The 21,171-nt window shown below is 42.6% G+C and overlaps 1 protein-coding gene across 1 annotated transcript in view; it reads right to left on the bottom strand.

Annotated features, from left to right (window-relative positions):
* The window catches only part of lrig3 (leucine-rich repeats and immunoglobulin-like domains 3), a 28,022-nt gene extending 10,913 nt beyond the window's left edge, over window positions 1-17,109 (bottom strand). The window contains exons 1-8 of the mRNA XM_084049708.1: window positions 16,615-17,109; window positions 11,739-11,810; window positions 11,390-11,464; window positions 3,658-3,792; window positions 3,286-3,429; window positions 2,869-3,012; window positions 2,444-2,587; window positions 724-867 (exon numbers count right to left, since the gene is read on the bottom strand). Coding sequence (XP_083905834.1) covers window positions 724-867; window positions 2,444-2,587; window positions 2,869-3,012; window positions 3,286-3,429; window positions 3,658-3,792; window positions 11,390-11,464; window positions 11,739-11,810; window positions 16,615-16,832 — 1,076 coding nt within the window. The 5' untranslated portion in view covers window positions 16,833-17,109. The remainder of the gene's footprint in view (window positions 1-723; window positions 868-2,443; window positions 2,588-2,868; window positions 3,013-3,285; window positions 3,430-3,657; window positions 3,793-11,389; window positions 11,465-11,738; window positions 11,811-16,614) is intronic.
* Between the last annotated feature and the right edge of the window lie 4,062 nt (window positions 17,110-21,171).

The following is a 21,171-nucleotide window of genomic DNA, read 5'->3' as shown; positions in this document are numbered from 1 at the left end:
TATTTCAGGCCATAACTAAAAATCGGCCCAAATCTTTAGAAAAAGGAGGAAAAAAAGGAGTTACATTGTAGCTTTACTAATACTTTGCTACGCCCCCTATACGCATGAGTATAACTGATTGTGGTCGAGGAGGGCTGGGAGTGGGAACAGAAAGCGGGTTGAAGGCCTCAAGCTATCCCCGTCCACCTAACTACACACCTGCCCTCTGGTGACCTCACTACGCAGAGCTCACATTTGGTTCCATTTAAGAGCCCCAAACCAGGGGAAATGTTACGGAGCCTCTCTGTGGGAAGGGGTGGGGGATGGGTGGGTTGAGGGGGGACTCTGGCTTGTTGAGGTCAGAGTCGTGCTTCTAAGAGTTTTTTTTTTTTAATGTGTGGAGAGAGACCACAACACGTTAATCTCTTTCACATACCAACAACAAATCAGGCAGAATATTTCCACTCGAGCAGAGGATTGATGGTGGGGGGATATGTGAGAGGCACCAGCATTTATGGTGTGCTAACTGTTTGTGGGGCCCCGTGCACATGCGTTTTACGCTCGACGTTATTGTTAACTGGAAAATGGTACTTGGGTTTGACAACACTTTTACTGACACAGACAAGCTTTTCATCCCAGTGCTAAAACCATATGGTTTTATAAGTGCTAGAATTGTTGGAATTGCTCTTTTACAATTGCTCATTTTCAAATGGGAGTACCATTGGGTTTTTTAACGTGACTCACAGTGTCTGTAGATGGGAGAGGCCTCGGAAAGCTCCGTCTGCGATGAAGCTAACACGATTGTTCCCTATGTGAAGCTCGTCCAGCATGCTGAGGCCCATGAAGCTGGATTCCTCAAGTCTGGACAGATGGTTCGAAGACAGATCCCTGTAGAAGTGCAGAGAGACAGAATAGGACTATGAGAATTGTACAGCACATCCTAAGACAGGACACAAATACATCACGAATCAAAACACTGAAAACTCTTTTTACATGAAAAAAAAAGAAGGATTTGTTGGGTCATTTTTAACCCTTTAAGACCGGGAACGCATCTGTGTCATTTTAGATTTCTTTGGCTATTCAAAAATGGAAGATCTACAAGCTCATAGCGCGCCACAGAGTGCCACGCTATGAGCTTGTATATCATAGGTTTAAAAAAAACAACTGTTAGGGTTTAGAAGACATTTTGTAGAATCGGTCTCAGGTCTTAGTGGGTTATTTATTGACTAGAAAGCTCAAAACAAAACCATTAAGAAAAACGCTTTGATCAATGGCTGTACTGTACTGAATATGGTTTCAAAGTAAACTTTAGCCTAAAACATGCAAACAAATGAGACAGCAGGGCATGGACCCAGTGGCAAAAAAAGGGGGGAAAAAGGCCGTTTTGTTTACGCTCGGGTTCATGCGATAAGGGCGAGGTGGAGAAAAACACACAACGACCCCTCCCCCCCTTTAGGAAAAACAAGCGAACATGGCTGGCTGACTATCTGAGCTTTGCCATAAACAACGGAAACAACAAAGGGAATCTCATCAGTTACTGCTGCCACTTTACTTGTTGCAGGAGACCACTCACTAGCTGTGAAAGACGGACCTCACCTCGCACACGCGGGCAAACAAACGTAACCCTCATTCAATGCCACCCGGTGCACATACGTGTTGCGCTCGGGTGTTGCACTCTCAAAATAGCAGATCTACAAGCTCACAACGCGCCGCGCTGCGACGCGTTGTGAGTTGTGTGCAAGCGAGTGTAAAATCAGCCATTATGACGGCATCAAGGCACCGCCAAAACACATTTTAGTCGACTAAATCAACTGTAGATTTAGTCGACTATAATCTTATGATACTTAGTCGACTAAAACTAGACAAAAACAGCATTTCAGATGACAAAAATAAGACTAAAACTAAATGAAATTTTATTCAAAAGACTATGACTAAAACTAAATCTAAATTTGCTGTGAAAATCAACACTAATGCACATACGTGGCAGAGAAAAGAGGGCAGCAAACATGTTGTGTGCGCAATGTTTTGGCAGGAACACAGACTTAGTTTAGTCACAGACTCTGCCGTTGGATAACAGAAAGCACCGTGTGCGTGCAAGTGTGTGTGTGTGTGTGTGTGTGTGTGTGTGTGTGTGTGTGTGTGTGTGTGTGTGTGTGTGTGTGTGTGTGTGTGTGTGTGTGTGTGTGTGTGTGTGTGTGTGTGTGTGTGTGTGTGTGAGTGTGTGCGTACAGCAGTGTGAGGAAGGGCGGGAGAGGGTGCGAGCGGGTGACAGAGAGAAGTGCCGGGAGTTCAGAGTGTAAATGGAACATGAAAGAGGAAAAAATTAGAGCGGAGAACACAAGAAAAAAAAGAAAGAGTGTGTGTGTGTGTGTGTGTGTGTGTGTGTGTGTGTGTGGGTGGGTGGGGGGGGGGGGAGAGAGACAGAGAAAGAGAGAGAGAGAGAGAGAGAGAAAGGCTCACTCACAGCTCACTGAGCTTCTGGCAGCACTCCCAGGCGTCGGGCCGAATCCTGCTGATGCCGTTGTGACCCAGGTGGAGCTGCTGCAAAGTCAGCAAGCCATACAGCCAGCCTTTGCTCACCTCCGTCAGGTTGTTGTAGTCCAGCTGCCTGAAAGCCCACACACACACACACACACACACACACACACACACACACACACACTATTATTATTACCTATGCCGCTACATTGTCTGAAGGAAGCTGAACAAAAAAAAGTTTTACTCTGTGCACAAGATGTGACAATAGATACAACCTTGAACAATTTCAAATACGTTCTCTATGAAAACAGATATATATACTAGAGCTTAAGTGATTTTTAACAGTGATTTTACAGTGAGGATAGGAGTGACAGAAATCGGTATATACACGTGTGCATGTGCATTTCTTACAGGATCTCCATGTTGCTCAGGCCCCAGAAGGCTCCATCCATCAGACGACTAAGGCCGTTTCTCTGCATTTTCAGGGAGCGAAGAGCATGCAGACCGTGGAACGTCAAGCCCTCTACCCTACGCACCCGGTTCCTACTCAGCTCTCTGAAAGACAAAGACACATTCAAATCCGTCATAACTCCAGACAAGAAAAACCTTAAAAAATAAAGTGCGGTTTCATCATGATAGCGGTCAGCCAATACGTTCTAAGGGTGTCCTGCTACGGAACATTTTGACACATAGACTGGGCGAGCCAATCGGGTTGAACAGCTGACCTTCCGATTCCCAGATATCGTATCTACCCACTCAGCTAATGGTCGATATGAATTCGAAGCCGTGTTACAGGAAAAGTTGTTCAGATGCAAAACGGTGGCTTACAGGTGCTGGAGGTTGGGCAACTGGAAGATCTTGGCTGGGATGGTAGAGAGACGGTTCCGGTTGAGTCTGAGCACCTGCAGGCTGTTGGACAGGTTGACGAAGCAGCCCGTCTCCAGCGCTGAAATGCGGTTGTTGTTGAGGAAGCTGGATGAAGAGAAATAGACAAAAACTACTTTAAAGAGATACAACAGTGAGGACGAGACGAGTAAAGGATGACAGAGCCATTGTTGACGGTAGTAATGTAGCACACTGCAGTGTCTCAGTGTGAGCCCAGATGAGCCCCCCCCCCCCCATTTTTTGTTTTAATTAAATTCACAATTTATAATTGTTGTATACATTTAGGCAAAAAAAGAAAAAAGTGTTGAAACTCACAGGTTCTTGAGAGGTAGAGCTGGGAAGGAGTCGGCCTTTATGTCCACAATGTTGTTATTGCTGAGGTCTAGCGTTTCCAGCGCCAGCATAGGCCTCAGTCGCTCTGGAGAAATCTTGGTGATCCTGTTGTTTGCTCTGAAAATACAGACACCATCGCTCCAATGAATGACCAAAATAGTGTGTGTTTGACTAGTGCAGGACAGCAGTTTTATGTTCCCAGACATACAAACAGCCCAAGCCAGTCAATTAGCTTGTGGTATTAACAAAAATGAGAAAAATCTCACACGCGTGCTAAGCTAATGTGTACCACCCAGTGTGAAAGCCAGCTTCAGTATTTTTTCTGTCATTGTTGACGCTGTAACGTGTTTCTCCTCAAAAGTCAAACACTTAAAACGACAGCGTCTGAACGTCAATGTCATGTGGGGGTGGGGTGGGGTGGGGTGGGGTTGCGGGGTGCAGTGGCACAGCTAACCATTATCAATGTCACTGTTCTCTTTGCAACAGGTCAAAACAGCCGTTTGGCTTAGGGACGTGTTATTTTGTTTATAAGGTAATTACTAACAAGGTATTTAAAAAAATAACCTGCCAATTACTTGGCTGATGAATACCATTCCCTCAGTGAAAGCATGCCTCGGCAGAGGCCAGCAATTTCCTGAGCTGCACGCCTCCTAAATTGCAGTGCAGGGACTGCTTAGTTATAAACAGTGCCTGCACAGTGCCCTCTTTGTGTATGAGAGAGACTCACTGGTAGAGAGAGAGAGCGAGGGAGGGAGAGAGTGAGAGCGAGAGAGAGAGAGAGAGAGAAAGAAGGAGGGGGGCAGGAATTCCCTCCAATGCACCACCAGACTACAGGCCTCGTTTTCAGTATTCATTGCAATGGTTGCTGCCCCCTCACAACCCACCCCTACACCTAGCTAACCAGAATGAGCTGTTGTTGTCCCCTCCAGCCCAGATTAGTTTTCCCAGCTTGCTCTGTGTTCACCCCAAGGGTCGTTTTGGATATTAATTATATTTATTAATGCGGTGTTGTCCTTAATGGTTCAACAAAGGCACCTTATCCGATTTCCCAGTCGCCTAATCCTCAACAGGAGTATCATTTGATAACATAATAAGCACTCAAGCTCCACTTGACTCATATTTCATATTTTTCCGGCTCCCTCGTTAAAAAGAACAATTGGGACAAAGAGAGGGGATAGGAATCTACTTTGTACTTTGGGTCTGAGTAAAGAAGCACGCTTTTAATTAAAACACAGTATACTTACTCTACGGACAAAACGAGTACTGATTTGTTTCCTTGAAAGCAGAATTAAGAGTGTGGGGCTTAGGAGCAGGTTGAATAACATTGCTGTCGGGCAGAAATCGTGTGCGTGTTTCTTTCTTCTTGTTATGTTTTTTCATAAATGAACGCCCTATTTTGCACTATACTTCATCGTATGACAGCGGTGGGCAAAAGTAGCAAGAAGGAGCTTACTACAAGCTCACAAGCTGTGAGGTTTTAGATTAGCTATTTCTATTGCTAATGTTTGAAGAACTTAGAAAAATAAATACAATAAAATAAAAAAAGAGATGCTGCCAGGTTGAAAGTGGAATTATAAATATCTAAACAATGAAAAGAATGAACAAGAGCCAGTGACTAAATAATAACTACACTGGATCAATTAGAACACAGGTTCATTTTCCCATTTCCTGAAAAGTAAAGTTTTTTGGACATACACGGTTTCCGCCCCCAAGGCCAACATCAATGATAAACTGTAGATTAACTATATGACCAACACTCACCACTCAGCTTACAGGTTATTAAATGAGGAAGTGTAGCAGTATTGGCTAATCGCCCAGTCCCCAGGCTACAGGTCCAATAAATTCTATATCTATTCAATCCATCACTATATCTCTGGATAAACACATCACTGAAACACTATCTCACCCGTTTAAGAGGGTGGTAATACAGAGGTAACTTTGACTTATTTTCCACATGACTCAGTCAGTTCCTTGAGCCATGCATACTTCCTTTGAGTCAGGGCTCACCATCTAGCTACACCCTTTGGCACCCTTAACGTTCAAACAAACACGGTTAAGACACATCCGTCAGCTCAACCTGGGAGCAAAAAAAGCCCAGATGGATGGATGGGTGAACGGATGGATGGAGGGAAGGCTGGAGAGTCTGACAGGGTGTTTGGGTAGCCGCGTAAGGATGAAACCTGCCAGAGCATGCCTTTCTGCCTTGCCTTTGGCAAAGCCTTGAGTCAAGCTTGGTTCTATGCCAGTGGAAGACAGTATGGGGTGAGGGTTCCCAGGCTATATAACCCACTGACTTTTTCTCCTTAGAATTAGGCGAAACATGTGTTTTCTTCCATTCCTCTATAGGTTTTCTAATGCAATTACTACAAAGGCTACAGCTTTTATGGGGGGAAAAAAATAATTGTCAAGCGACACTTGTCGAAAGGGTTGTGAGATAAATTATGAATTCGCCTTAAAAACGCGGCAAAAGATCTACAGTAGACCTGGTACAACCAGCTCTTTTGTTTGGAGATTTGCAAAAAGGGCTTTCCACGCACCACAGCCTCTGTGGTCCCAAACAAAAGGGGCGCACACCACCTGGATCTCAGCTTTCATGTTCCTACTGACTGGTTGCTGAGAGAAAGAGAGGTCTCGGGTGAGAAAAAAAATAACCCGTCTTTCCAGTTTCTCTGGAGGGGAGCCCCACCAGAAAGGAAGGGGCCCGGCCCCGGCCCCGCTGGAAAGCAACTGTCAGCAGCACGATGTGCCGGGCTTGATGTCCGTTCCCCCCCCTCCCACAAGAAGACTAGATCCAGTCAAGAGGTGTGATATGGTGGGTTCGCTGGGTTGTGGCGAGATGCTGGCCGGGGGCCTGGGGTCCATGCTTCTATATACCCATTACCTCCCCCGCTAACATCTGGCCGACTATATGGAGACCAACCCTCTGCTGGGCATGAGGCCAAGACCAGGCCGCTACGTCTACTGTATGGGGCCAAAGGACATTATTCATGTTGTACTAAACACATTATTATGTGTTCATCATGAATCTTATATGAAAGGATGAGTGAGAAGAATTTCCAACACAATAGAGCAGTGGTTCTCAAACTTTTACATTTCAAGGACCTCCCTCAACTCTGACAGTGTACAAAACACTGTCAGAGTTGCAGACTTGTAAGGGTACATTTAGAACCCCCTCAAGGATCCCCGAGGGGGTTCTAAATTGCCCTGGACCCCACTTTGAGAACCATTGCAATGGAGCAAACATGTTAATATAAAAGTCTCTCTTAATGTAAAACTATTCCACAAACTATTCCTCAAGTGAACTTAATATTTCATAATTACTCAAAAACCTGGGCTATGTGAACATATATACAGACCGCACATGTCAGCGCCTTTTGAAACCCCCGGAGGACCCTTAATCGTAGACTGTGGTCAAGACCATCTGGAAAAACATGGCTCACAGTCAGGGAAACTCCACCAGACAGATAAGAACTGAGGACAGTGAACAGGATTATGGTCCACTACGAGACCAAGGGGAAACCGAGTGGCTGTTGATAGCATGTAGAGCTACTGTATCTTCACAACGTGCAGTGACTTTAAACTGAGGCTTGTTTCAAAAGATAACACAATGACCATCATCAACTGAAACTCTGAAATTGTGTGGCTAGAGGGATATTGCCTTCCTTCAGCCAGGAGGCTGGAACAGCCGAAGGCGAGGGATTATGTTTTCGCTCCTGTCTGTCTGTCTGTCTGAACAGCTAATCTCGGCATCGTTGGACCGATCGGCGTGAAACTTTACACGCACCCTCTCGGTAGGCAAAGAAAGTACCTCTGCACGAAATTTTTCTAATTGGTTTCATGGTGGCGCTATAACGGTCGTACAATCAAACATATTTTTTCTCTGGATTCCTTGGATCGTGACGCAACTCCACATATAGGACATTTGTTGTACCATTTCACGTTTTCTTTTTGCAACTACTTCAATATTTTGTGCAAAACTCACACAAATCGGTCCATATTATCTCTGGAGTCATGTGATCAAGATGTATCAGTAAGATTTAGTAGATACGATTCCAATTGGCTATGACTGCCTTCTAAATTTTGCAGGTCCTGGGTAAGCAACCCCACTTTTCTAGTTAACATCTGCAGCTAAATCAAGTTCGAGTACTTCTTCAAAAGAAAGCACTGCTGTGCGGTGCGCACCAAGACTTCCAAGTGATAATCTGTTTATCTTGAATGTTCTGCAGGCCAGGCCATCTCTGCAAACAAACAAGTGAAGCATTGTCCACTTTTGACTGTGCACACACTTCAAATTTGTTCAACCAATTTTCCCTCAGATAAGGTGATTATGCACTCATTACTATAATAGTTTCAGGGCTTGCCTGTCAGTCATGTTGAAGGTTCTCCTGGTTTCAGGTCAAACATAGCTAAGGCATCTTAAAAAAGTATTAAAACATGTGGCATTCATTAATATAGAGGCAGGTAGACAGTATACGGCACCCCCCAAGTCCATGATGTTGCTGGTTTGAAAGTCTACACATAAAACAATTTAATAAGCCAAATCACAAATATATCTATATTCTGCTGTGATAATTATAGCCTTCTCTAGAGAAATATGACCTATGTTGATATAAACATAATTCTTCACATTAGTGGAAATCATTTCGTAGTAAAGTAAATGAGCATGGAGTCAAGTGCACGCACGCACTGGCGTGCACACGCACACATACACGTGTTGCCAGCCAACCCCCTTTTTTAGATTAGGTGGTGCAGTCACATTTTTTCCATCCAGTTGAACTTATTCCAGGATTTCTCTCCCTCCTTCAGTTTCTCTGGGCTGGAGGGAGAAAGAGGGAAGAAAAAGGGCCTTTGGGTATCGAATACCACTTATTCAAACAGCCAGTCAGACAGAGCGGCAGCTCTCGCCGGCTCCCTTGACCTCGCAGCTCTGAGTGAAAACAAACGGCAATAACCCTGCAGCTGGTAGTAATTGAGTCGTGATCATCTTAATTAATTGAACAATTTCCCAGGAATTTATGAAGGGGGTTAACCCCCTCTGCCATGAAATCCCTTGCACTGTGTTCAGGGGGAGGGGGAAGGGCTTCAACAGATGATCTGGAGATTTCGGCACCGATTCGGAGGAGCTGAATCCTCTATGTACGTCTAACGGAGACGGACAGGAACCTCAAGTACAATCCCTTTCCAACACAGTGGCAAATGTGGCTTCCGAGATACCGCCTGTGATCACTTTAAGCTGACCAAAACAGCCTTTGTGAATTTAAACATAATGTCTCTCAGGGCTAGACACTAACATGCTTCATTTAATGCGTTGTTTCTTGTTTTGTACAAGCAGCAACACAAAGAACACAGGATGTCTTTTTAAAAGCATGTTGTTTTCTTTTTTTACAATTTAAATTCTACTACACTCTCCACTGTCATTGTATGTATGTATGTGGCACTTTTGCGTGTTAATTTGACATTTCATGTATGTTCACTGCAGCTTCATGAGCCAAAGAGTTTACAGTAAAATACTCAAGATGTGTTAAGATGATCAGCCATTTGAGTGAAATGTGTGCAATTGTGTTTATATATGGCGTCGTTGTGTGCACAGCAAACGCAGCCCCTGGTTTTCATTACAGGCGCCACAGTAGAAAAAGGAGTCATCAGATGTCTTCTCAAAACTCTGTTCTTTTTCCAATAGGAAATACCACACACAGACACGCAAAGGCTGTGCGCAACCAAAAGGAGCACCACCAGAAAAAGTGACTTCTCGTTCAAATTCCCCCCATTAGTAAGTCGCATGAGTTGCTGAGCAGGCAGTATACTCACGGGCAAACACACAAGGCAACAAAAAATGCTCATGAAGAAGAGGCTTCTGAACTTCAAAAAGCCAGAAAACTTTATAGCTTGTATCTGAGATGGGAAACTTTGATCGGGTTGGGAGCCAAAAATACCCACTTTGAGAAGGCTGGAATGTAGGCTATGTGTATGAGAGTGCACTACGCTGAAACCACACATATGAACTTATGTGGTATAATAAAGCCGGCAAGAAAACAAGCTTGAAGCATTTGAGACCCGGAAGTATCTCACAGTTGGAGCTATTTTTATGTGACATTCCTAGAAGGTCCCAGAAAGAACATAAAGGTTTAGGTGAAGGTGAGACAAGGTGAAAAAAGGCACCGTCATGTCCACAAACTCCACTGACCTTTCTTTCTGTCCATCTGACGCATGTGAGGAAGAATTGTGCTAAAGAATGGCATCCTACATTGTTATCATGTTGTTCACCTTTGCCTTGTATGTTCTGACATTCTGCATACTATAAGCGTCAAAGACATTCTGCATATTAGATGAGTCAAGATCCCTGGTATCTATTGTTTTGGGTACGAATCGGTTCTTATGACAGAGGCAGCTTCTCTCTGATCTTGAACAGAACTATGGTCTGATCCCTGTATTTGACACAGAACTACTCTATCACCGGCCTGTGTGTGTAATGTACTTTCCATGATATCATGTATTAAAGCACAACCAACCACCAACTTGAAATAAGTGCCTTCAACTCCATTTGCCTCGTCATTTACCGACTGATCCAGAATTGAGCACAAATAAAAGATCACAAGTTTAAAAGCTCATATACTGTACATATGAAAAATTACTCTCCGTCTATTCCATATTACTGGAATGGAGAGGCTGAACAGTAGGACATCATGTCCACTAGTTGGACATGATGGTACGTCATATTAAACCCAGCACACAATGTAACAATAGAGTTCTAAGGACGCAAATCTGCAAAACAATCATATATAGGGATTAACTGGTTAAATACAAAAAACCCACACATTTCCTCTGCTGGTAAGCCATATCTAACAGAAGGTGAGGCTTCTCCACCAAGTGTGAAAACAAATTGACAATAGCCGACGGCTGATTGCCCTATCTATCGCTGATGCATTCTCTAGTGTTACAGGCCGTCAAGTTCAGGCTTGATGGGGAGTATGCCTCATCTCGTTGGTAGACAGATGCATTCTTCTACAATAACTTTACATCAATTGGTTTTTGGAGAGACGCCGCACCACAAGAGAAAAGCAAATAAAAAAAGTTCAGAGACCTGACATTGACATTTTGTTTGACTTGAAAGCACATTGCACAATACATACACGTCTGAGCCAATAATAAATAAGATAAATGAGAGGGCAAAGCTTTTCTCGTGTCATTTGTCAGCATACGATTAATTAACAATCACATCAGCAGGAAAAAAAAACCTCAAAAATGTCATTAATCACAGATTTTCTGCCCGACAGCTACTACCAAACAAAACAATTCCATTTCTGTCGATGCCATTTGTTTTATAACCATGTGACATGTCTGGGGCTAGCTGCCATGTCTCAGACTGCCCTGTCTGGGAACCAACTGAGCCAAATGGGTTAGTCTCCAGAGGGAGAGAGAGAGAGAGAGAGAGAGAGAGAGAGAGAGAGAGAGAGAGAGAGAGAGGGTGAGGGGGTGTAGCTTCCCAGCTCACTACTTTAACCAGCAATGACAACCCTGGCGGAGGATTAGCCTCCAACGCTAGGCCAAAGACTCTCATGACTGGCTAGTCAACACCCTGTGTAGAAACGTTGAGTAGTGGAATATGTACTCCAGATTTTTTTTTTGTTTAAGTAAAACTAGCAATACCACATGTACAGCACTTATAAGTAAATGTTACTTTCCACCCACTAGAAACGCTGGAGCTTGTACTTACAAAATGAGTGTGGTGATGTTTGCAGCATAAGGGCCCAAATCAGGTATTGTCTCCAATTCGTTGTTGTTTAGCTTTCTGTAAATCACACACACACACACACACACACACACACACACACACACACACACACACACACACACACACACACACACACACACACACACACACACACACACACACACACACACACACACACACACACACACACACACACACGCACACACACACGCACACACGCACGCACACGAAAAGCAGAAAGGGTTGTTTGTCACAAGTGGGTCAGGGAAGGAGGGTTTTGGGAATGACTCACATTTATCCAAGGAGGTACAAGACACAGAGACATACTTACATTTCACTGAGACGGTGCAGACCGAGAAACAAAGTGTTGTCAAACACCTGCAATTTGTTATGGCTCAGATCCCTGTGAATTAAAGATAAGCATAAAGTCAAAGACATGTATTATAAACAGCAAATTCCGAGTGTTCATTTAACCCTGAGACTCCATTTAAGGGTCCATCCAGTTACGAGTGCAATGCTTTCATCCATTTGATTGTATACTGATTGAAATTACACACACATTCTGAGAGTGTTTGTGCAAGAGAACTGAGAAAGAATATTTTGTTTAAGAAAACTATGGTCGTAATAATCCAGTATTTGCAACAGGCAAATTGTGTTTATCAGCCCACAATCCTATGCCAACAATAATTAACAGCTATATATTAATTACACACATTGTGTGGGACGTTACGGGGCAATTAGGACCAACTGTATGAATGTGACATGTTAACATGGAGGCAGAACTTTTCCAGGTAGAGTCTGAACCTTCAACAAAACTGACATGACTCTGAGTGAGTCAACCCATCCGGTGAACGCATACCGTGTTATTTTAGATTTGTTGCTATAAGCATTGTTTTATACTTTGGGCTATTCAAAAATAACAGATATAAAAGCAACAAGCTTGTAGATCTGCTTTTTTTGTGTGCAAATCTTTGAATATATGTATATCTTTTAACTAAAATCTTTGCTTCTGGGGATTCTACAAATGTCTTCTAAATCCTAAAAATGTTTTGGGAATGTTTTATAATAATCTGCAAAGTAACTAGTTTTCAAATAATTGTAGTGGAGTAAAAGTACAATATTTGCCTCTGAGATGTAGTGGAGTAAAAGTAAAAGTATAGACAATTAGAAATACTCCATTAAAGTAAAAGTACCTCAAAAGTGTACTTAACCTGGAACGCATCTGTGTCACTTTAGATTTCTTTGGCTATTCAAAAATAGCAGATATACAAGCTCATAGCGCGTCACCGAGTGCCGCGCTATTGTAGATCTGCTATTTTTGAAAAATCTTGGGGGAAAAAAATAGTTTTTTTTTCAAAAGGATTTAGAAAACATTTTTAAGAATCGCCTCAGGTCTTAAAGGGTTAAGTACAGGACTTGAGTAAATGTACTTAGTTACTTTACACCACTGCCTACGTATAGTCCCCTGCACTGGTCATTTTTATCTGACAGAACCCTCTGCTCTCAGACAGATCACGCTTTCATCCAGCCGTCCAGATATAAGTTATGGGAGGGTGAGATTCTTCCTTTGCAGTCTGTTTTGAAAGGAGGTTGAAAACAGGCCTAAAGGTGCCTGGCGAGCTACAGCCCTGCCAGCTATAAAGCTGTGGAGTTATTGACGCTATTGACACACACACACACACACACACACACACACACACACACACACACACACACACACACACACACACACACACACACACACACACACACACACACACACACTCCCTCTCACTACCTCCCTCATCTGGAATCCATCAAGGGGGGGGATCTGGGGAGGAGAGGGTGGGGGGCTAACAACTGGTAATCTATTCACAATGCCGGGAAAGCGAGAGGGATCCCTTTGATTCATCTGAAACACCCCCCCATCGAATATTCTAGGGGTCTGTTTTTGTTCTTTGTATTTCATCATGAACCCCTCAACTACAGTTTTACTTCTCATACCGAGTAGACTTTTTTATTGCCCCCCCCCCTGTTTTTCTTTCCGAACACTCAGCTGTGTGTTGTTGTTTTCTGTGCCAGGAGGAGCCATATGGGAGAGGTGTTGTATCATAACCCTTCCTCCCCCTCCACACCCCCCCCCCCCCCAAAACCAGATAAGCCTGGAGTGGGTATAACACTTCTACTTCCCTCACACAACACTCCTTCTTAGGGCTGCGAGATAATGCATGATTATGCATTTACGTTTCCTTAACCTTGCTCAGAGGGGTGCAAGATAATGCACGCTGCTGCATTCAGGTTTCACCAACCTTGCTCTGATGGGTGCTACAAGATAATGCACGTTCGTGCATTTAGGTTTCACTTAACCTTGCTCTGAGAGGGGTACATGATGGTATACCCGCTGCTGGATTTTAGGATTCTTCCACTGCCTTGATTGCATTCACAACACCTTTACAATGCACAAATAAGTGCCTATTATTCTGCCTAAGTTATCTTTTGGTCACAAGGGACCAAACTGGGGGCAGCTATTTGATATCTAATATCGCATTCCTTTATAACAAAACTGAGTTTTTCATTCCCCTCACTTCATCTTTTAAGTGACACAAGGGCCCAGTATTGCTGCAGTATTGGCATTTGGGGGACATACTTTGTTTTCAAGTTGTGTCTTAAAACTAAAGCCATGGTACATGCCTAAATCCCACAAACTGAAAAAGCAAGCAAACTTTGGTCTAAATTTGTATCCCCCCCAACTAGTTCCCACATATTCATGGCTGAAACCAAACGCTCCTCCTTGCTTCTTTTACCCTCCTACAAACTCACTCTTTCTTCCTCCCTCCCTTCTCTCTTGCTTTCTATGAGAATTTGCTTCGTACTAATCCAATAGCAGCTCCTTAATCAGTACCACTAGTGGCTCTGGAGTTGCTAATTCAGCAGAAATAATGGGGTGCTGGAAAACAAAGGGCCGAGCGGTTTAAGGGGTTTAAAGACGTGCTGGAGAGCCACTCGTAAATTAGCATGCCAGAGTGCTAAGAATTTTCCCCCCATGTGGAACTTTTTTCTCTCATTTTCCTTGGAAGGCCTGCCTTGGTTATGAGGCTCAGGCTGGGCCTGTTTTCTCTGGCAACATTAACTTTCCAGAGCTGAACATTTTAGACAGAGAAAAAGTATTTTCTACACAGAAGGCTAACAGCTTAGAGACAATGCTTTGAATCGAGATCAATAGCCTAATACTTGACAAATATCTATCAAGAGGAATTAAGTGTGAACCACTGAAGCCAAGAATATCCAATCTACAAGCTCACATTGTAGTGTGTGCAATGCATTGTGAGCTTGTAGATCTAGTATTTTTTTATTATAATGTTTTACTTTTTGAAACATTTTGCCCAATGACATGCCCAAAATAAGGATGGTTACTGTTATGTTTGGCAAAGCAAAAGTTTGCTGTTCTGTTCTGTTACAGAACCTGGCCTGGCTCTCTGATGTAAAGACGCCCTGTTCAAATTTGAACATTGTAGTAACTAAGAAGATAGAAATATTCAGATGGTGCCTTAGCTTAGGAAATTGGCCAAGGATGCAGACTTCATTTGATGCTAAGCGTGATTAATTTAATGGACTTAAGGTGGTATCTTAGAAATATAGAAATACTTCAGAAATAAAGTCTGACAACTGGGAACCAAAATACATGTGCTACATTGGTATCTAGGGCCAATGTGGAAAAATAAAGTAAAAAAAGTTCTATATTTGACAGCCAATTGGCTACTGTAAGAATACCACAAGGCTAACAATCTAAGTTATAATCTAAGAATATAATAAGTAAGTCATTATAATAACAGAAATACAAATACATACATACATACATTTGCATTTGTAAAGAATGACTTAAATAACAACAGACAATGAGTATCATCTAGTAGTTAATGATTTACAATGGCTCATTGATGTGCAAAACAGCCACTAAAGCCCTGCCTGGGTAATCCTGACACTCTTGGAGAAGTCATGTTGTCAACTACTTCACATTCTCAGTGAGGAGGAGAAGCCACTTTAAAAAACAATACATGAGATATTAGGTTATTGTCAAGACTTAGGCAATAGGCAAATTCATTTGCATTAGCGTTTCTGGCTTAATTAAGCTTTATACAATATTTTAAACTGAAACATGTTAAAAAAACGTTTAACAACTGCTAGACTAGAGGAATGTAGGCCAACACACCAGCCATTTGATGGTAGCCTACACCAGTGCTTCTCAAACATTTTCATGTCTTGTCAAGGACCCCCAAATTGATACATATCAGCCCACAGACCCCATTGGAAAAGATATGCCAGGGACCCCCAAAAGAGACCATTTTAAGGCTATGAACCATTTTAATTTCAAGGAACCCAATGATTGATATGCATTAGAGGGCCATGGACCCCCATTTTATGGCATGTTTATCTCTGGGACCCCAAAATTCCACACATGGAACCAAATGGACCTGTAAGGGTCCATTTGTACTCTCTGAACTACAGACCCATAAGGGACCATTTGGTTCCTATCAATCATTTGACTGGAGACCCCCTGGAACCCCCTCAAGGACCCCTGGGGGTCCCCGGACCCCACTTTGAAAACCAATGGCCTTCATTATATCCTATAAAGCTTTTATATGACCACTGTAGAAAGGTGTGAAAGGCAGTTTAGATAAGTATCCCTAAGTAGTGATTGTCAGGATAAGAGCTTAGTTACAAAGGCTCTTTAAATTGACCAGTGGTGTAAAGTAACTAAGTACATTTACTCAAGTACTGTACTTAAGTACAATTTTGAGGTTTTTACTTTACTGGAGTATTACCATTTTGCAGTGCTTTTACTTCTACTCCACTACAATTATTTGACAAGATTAGTTACTACTTTGTAGATTTTTGATTATTATTACAAAACATACATTAACCACTTCAGCCCTATACACATTTTGGCCATTTGAAAACAGCCGATCTACAAATTGTGAGCTTGTAGATCTGCTATTGTCAAAAGATTTGTATACATTTTATTAATTTGAAAACTTGTGGAATGGGAAATTCTGCAAAAGGAGTACTTTCTACTTTTGGTACTTTAAGTACATTTTGATAGTTGATACCAATACTTGTGTACTTTTACACAAGTAAATTTTTAATTCTGGACTTTTACTTCTAACAGAGTATTTCTACATTGCAGTATTAATACTTAAGTACCACCACTGCTCTTTAAATGGACTTACAGCTGAACTGCCCAGTGCGGGACGTCCCGTGGAATGTGTCCCCTTTTCAGTCTGCTGCAGTCCACAAGGTCTCCAGAACACGTACAAGCAGGGGGACAGGTCCTCCTGTCCTCCTCATCATCATCATATCCAAACGAACGTTCCATCTCCAGCAACAACATGAGGAGAAAAAGCACCGCATACCTCGCCAAGCTGCGAGGCTGCATAGAGGGGGACATTTTCTGCTTTAACTCAAAGAGCCCCCTGGTTTTACGAGACCTACGAATCCAAACCGTGAGAAAAGAACCCCAAATCCAAGAGAGAAGGCGTGATTTAGTTTCTCTTGAACACAGTCAATCCTTGATTATATCCGATTCCTGGATCGATCGCCTCCGAAAGCTTTAAAGTACAAAAGAAAAACGTTTGACACAAACTTATCCATTATCTCCGTGAAACTTTCTGCCCGCCTGCTCCTTTCCTTTCGCCTCACTGCTGCCGCAAGTACTTCAAGGCTCCCTACAGCGCGCCTCCTTCCATTGGCTGCTAGGGGTTCGCAGCTCACCAAAGGTATGCGGAGGGAGTAGCCAGAGGGGTGCTTGGGAAATGTAGTCACTTTGATTCTATGAGTAACTCAGCTAGCCATTGAATCTGTTTTGAGAGATTACATTGAAATTATTAACAATAATTTGCAAGCAAGAAAAGTTCTATGAATAATCTTGACAAGATTATTGGTCTAATGACAGCCTGTTGCAGATCATTTTGTTCATAGGGAACATAGGGTAGGTTGCTAAAACAATAACAGCTGTGGCCCTCAGTGCACAACGAATGGATTGGGGTTGGGGTGCCCCCCATGCATGTTGGCTGATAAAACATGTGATCAATGTGAAAGATAAATACAATTAAGTTGTATTCTATTCTTTAGAGCCGTTACTATAGACCAATTATTTGGTTGCTCAGTGCTTAATGAGTCTTCCAGTTTAGTAGACCTTGTATTGTGAATTTGTACGTCCATGTACTCATGTCCTAAATAAAGTACATCAATGGATGGATGGATGGATGGATAGATGGATAGATGGATAGATAGATATACAGTCTGTATATATATATATATATATATATATATATATATATATATATATATATATATATATATATATATATATATAGCCTAAATAGCCTAAAATAGAATAGCCTAAAAAAGGTTTTGTATTTATATCTAATTTAAAGGATAAAAAAAAAATCAACACAATAATTTGTAGAGAGCAGCACTTGGTTTATCCGACTTTTTGATTTCCTCAAAACAGTCAAGGAATCTGAAAAGAGTGCACTGTTCAACCTGTTTGACCCCTGCTGCCCACACCGCGCACCTGTCCTGCATCAAAGTGTGATTCAGGCAGCACTACATGCATTGGCGGCAAACAACCAGCTAGCTTAACGCTCAATTGCTTTAATGTCAGTAGTTACTCAGCTCAAGTCCTTTCAGGACGACTTTGCGGGGAAAACGCGTTTTGAATTGTTTGTTAACAGACTTCCAACAAACGGTTAGTTGGAAGGTTAGTTACTAACCTTCCACTTGCAGCATGGACTCTGTTTTCCCACAGCATCGTCTTCTGTCATTTGAGACTCAGAGAATTGACTTCAAATCACCAGGCCCTTCAACCTGCTTCTTTCCATAGCTGCCATGCCTCATCATCACAGCAGGACAGGTAGGCTGATAAGATAGGCCTATACAAGTATTGCCTTTATCTTGATATTTGTTTGAGGATGTGAATCTATATGTCTATAACCAACTACCAATTGAATGACTCATGGACAGCTACTTGTACATTTGGCTGATGCTGGTGGGAAGCTACTGGCCATGCATGACATCTCTGTGATTCTGTCTAGCTATAACAAAGAGCATAAAAGATGAGTTACAGAGCATCTGGACCAGTGGTTTTCAAACCTTTTTTGTACAAAACTGATATGTATTTGGCCGCGGACCCCCATCTGAAAAGGTTTTGTGCCAAGCACCCCCCAGAAGAAATATGTTAAAGAAATTCAAAATTATTCAAAAATGTTTTTCATTTATCTTTTTCGATATTTTTTCAAAATATCGAAAATGTACAAGCTCGCAGCAAGCTCGCAGCACGGCACAATTGTGACGTGCTGTGAGCTTGTATATCTGCTATTTTTGAATAGCCAACACATAAATGGATAAAGTGATGGTGATGCTATGTTAACTCCTTTAGCTGGGGCCCCCCTGGAATCCCCACAAGGACCCCTGGGAGTCCCCGGACCCCACTTTGAGAACCACTGATCTAGACAGTGCCTGTTCTAGATGCCAGTGCTTCCAGATAGGCATACATGATGCTATAGTGCTTCCAGATATGAAAAGCAACATTTTCTCAGTTCATTTAGAAACATATTACACACCCATCAGTTCCCCACCTGACCTTTTGACCTTCTGGAGCACCAGCACTTCAGAGTTCAGACACTCCCGGGCGAAACACACTCTCTGACACTGAAACTGTGTGCTTGACCCAGGTCCCTCCTACACACACACACACACACACACACACACACACACACACACACACACACACACACACACACACACACACACACACACACACACACACACACACGTATATGCATATACAGTATTTTTCTTATTTATTTGTTTGTGGGTATGTTTCCCTGCACATTTCATTTTTAAGGGAGTGCCCACTTAAACCGGAAGTATCCTACTTTACTGGTACTTTACCATTAACCACTTATAGCCTACCATGTACTTTGTTGTACGTCAGCAAGCTCAGAACAAGTCCTGTTTCGACGAATGTTCTTCTATTTTCGCTGAATGTTTTTCTATTTTGAGCGGTGTAGCCGCTCCTATAAGTGGGGTTGGGACCCATGACCCATCCGTCGTGAAAATGTGTCTTTCGCTGTACTGTGATTGGCTGATAAGTATTCAGACCCTTTGCTCAGTATTGTGATTGGCTAGCGAGACGCATGATGAAATTCATAACCTCTAAATAGCACCACGCACTTAAAAAAAAAATACTTAAAACAAAAAATGAGCTTCCATCACTGTGATAACCTTAAATAACACCGCTCACTTCACACTGGGTGTGATTTCTTTTAACAATGTTCACCTATGTATGACATGCTCAGAATAGAGATGCTATAGGGGTCATGTGGTTGTGAGGGGAGCATTGAATGTTCTACAATAATGGTTTTGACCATTTGACCCATGTGATACGTTTTTGCCAGACCCAAGGTGTCGGCCTACATGAGGCTTTGTCTGTCCCTCTTTCGTCCCTATTTTGTCCCTCTTTCGTCCCTCTTTTGTCCCTCTTTTCCTCTTTTCCTCACACACGTCATGCGAAGTCCGGCCATTCAGATTTCAACCACTAGGGGTCTGGCAGTACCAGGTCTCCTGGTTCTAGTTTCCCTTCCTCAGGCATGCCAACAACCTCTCTGCCCACCTACCACGTCGAGATGCAATTGTTGGAGAGTCGTTTACTTTATTCAAAAGATGTGAGTGATGCTCTCCATGAGAATAATGGAAAAGCCTGTTGTTGACAAAGAGCAAACAAAACACCAAAGGGTTGTAATTTGAGGCCAAGTCTCCTGTCGACAGCTTAAACAACTGAATGTGAGGATGGAAGGTTGGGGGCTCGGCTCGGTGGGGCTAAGAGGGGGAGACTCAGTCCTCTGTAAAAAAAAAGAGAAAGATATCTCACCTTCCCTGGTTCTAAGTGCTCTTTGTAGAATCAGATCCCATCAAATCAAATGTGGCAAACAGAGGTTGTTTTAATAAGTTAACTGTTCTGCTGTTTACTGAGACCCTTATAGCTGGATAATGTCAGTTGTTTTGAGATGATCCAGAAGTCATAAAGCTGCATTCCATAACTTTCGTGTCCTACCTGCAGGAGTTGACACTAATGGTTGCCCGACTGCCCGTGGCAAGTAAATAAAACATTCGGGCAAGTGGAGTTTGCCTTCAGGTTGCCCGACGGGCAAGTGCATTTGAATGGGTAAGCAACCGTCTTCATAAAATATGATTGGTTATGAAGAAAAAATAATGCTACCTTTTTACAAATAGCAGTTGCGCTCATTCAGATTTTCAAAGTGACTGTCGCCACTCGACAGTTATCAATTGGATTTAACATTAATTTGATTTACATTTCGGGCAAGTGTGCATGACCTTTGGGCAAGTAGAACTTGACCTGTACTTGCCGGACGGGCAGCCTCTGAGACCTTAGTGTCAATCCCTGTACCTGGGATTTGAACCTGGGTCCCCCACACTGGCCACACAGGCGCCAAATGTTCTACTGCTGAGCTACAGAAAGCCTGTTTGGGTGAAGGATATATTGTGTTTTGAGCTTCATGAAATATCACTTTAAACCGGTAGTGGTCCAGTACCCGACCACAGCACATATATTTCTCGATAGCAGAGCAGGTAGACCTACTACAACCAGCGCAGATGTGTTAGTTATATTGTATGAACATACTCTACCATACAAATTGGTCAAAATATACTTTATTCACATAAAGAAAGCTACAGATTGGAGCTTTAAAAGAAACCTGCTGTGC

Source organism: Gymnoscopelus microlampas, assembly GCF_963454915.1.
Source record: "Gymnoscopelus microlampas genome assembly, chromosome: 23".
NCBI lineage: Eukaryota > Metazoa > Chordata > Actinopteri > Myctophiformes > Myctophidae > Gymnoscopelus > Gymnoscopelus microlampas.
This window is presented reverse-complemented; position numbering and strand designations above follow the sequence as displayed.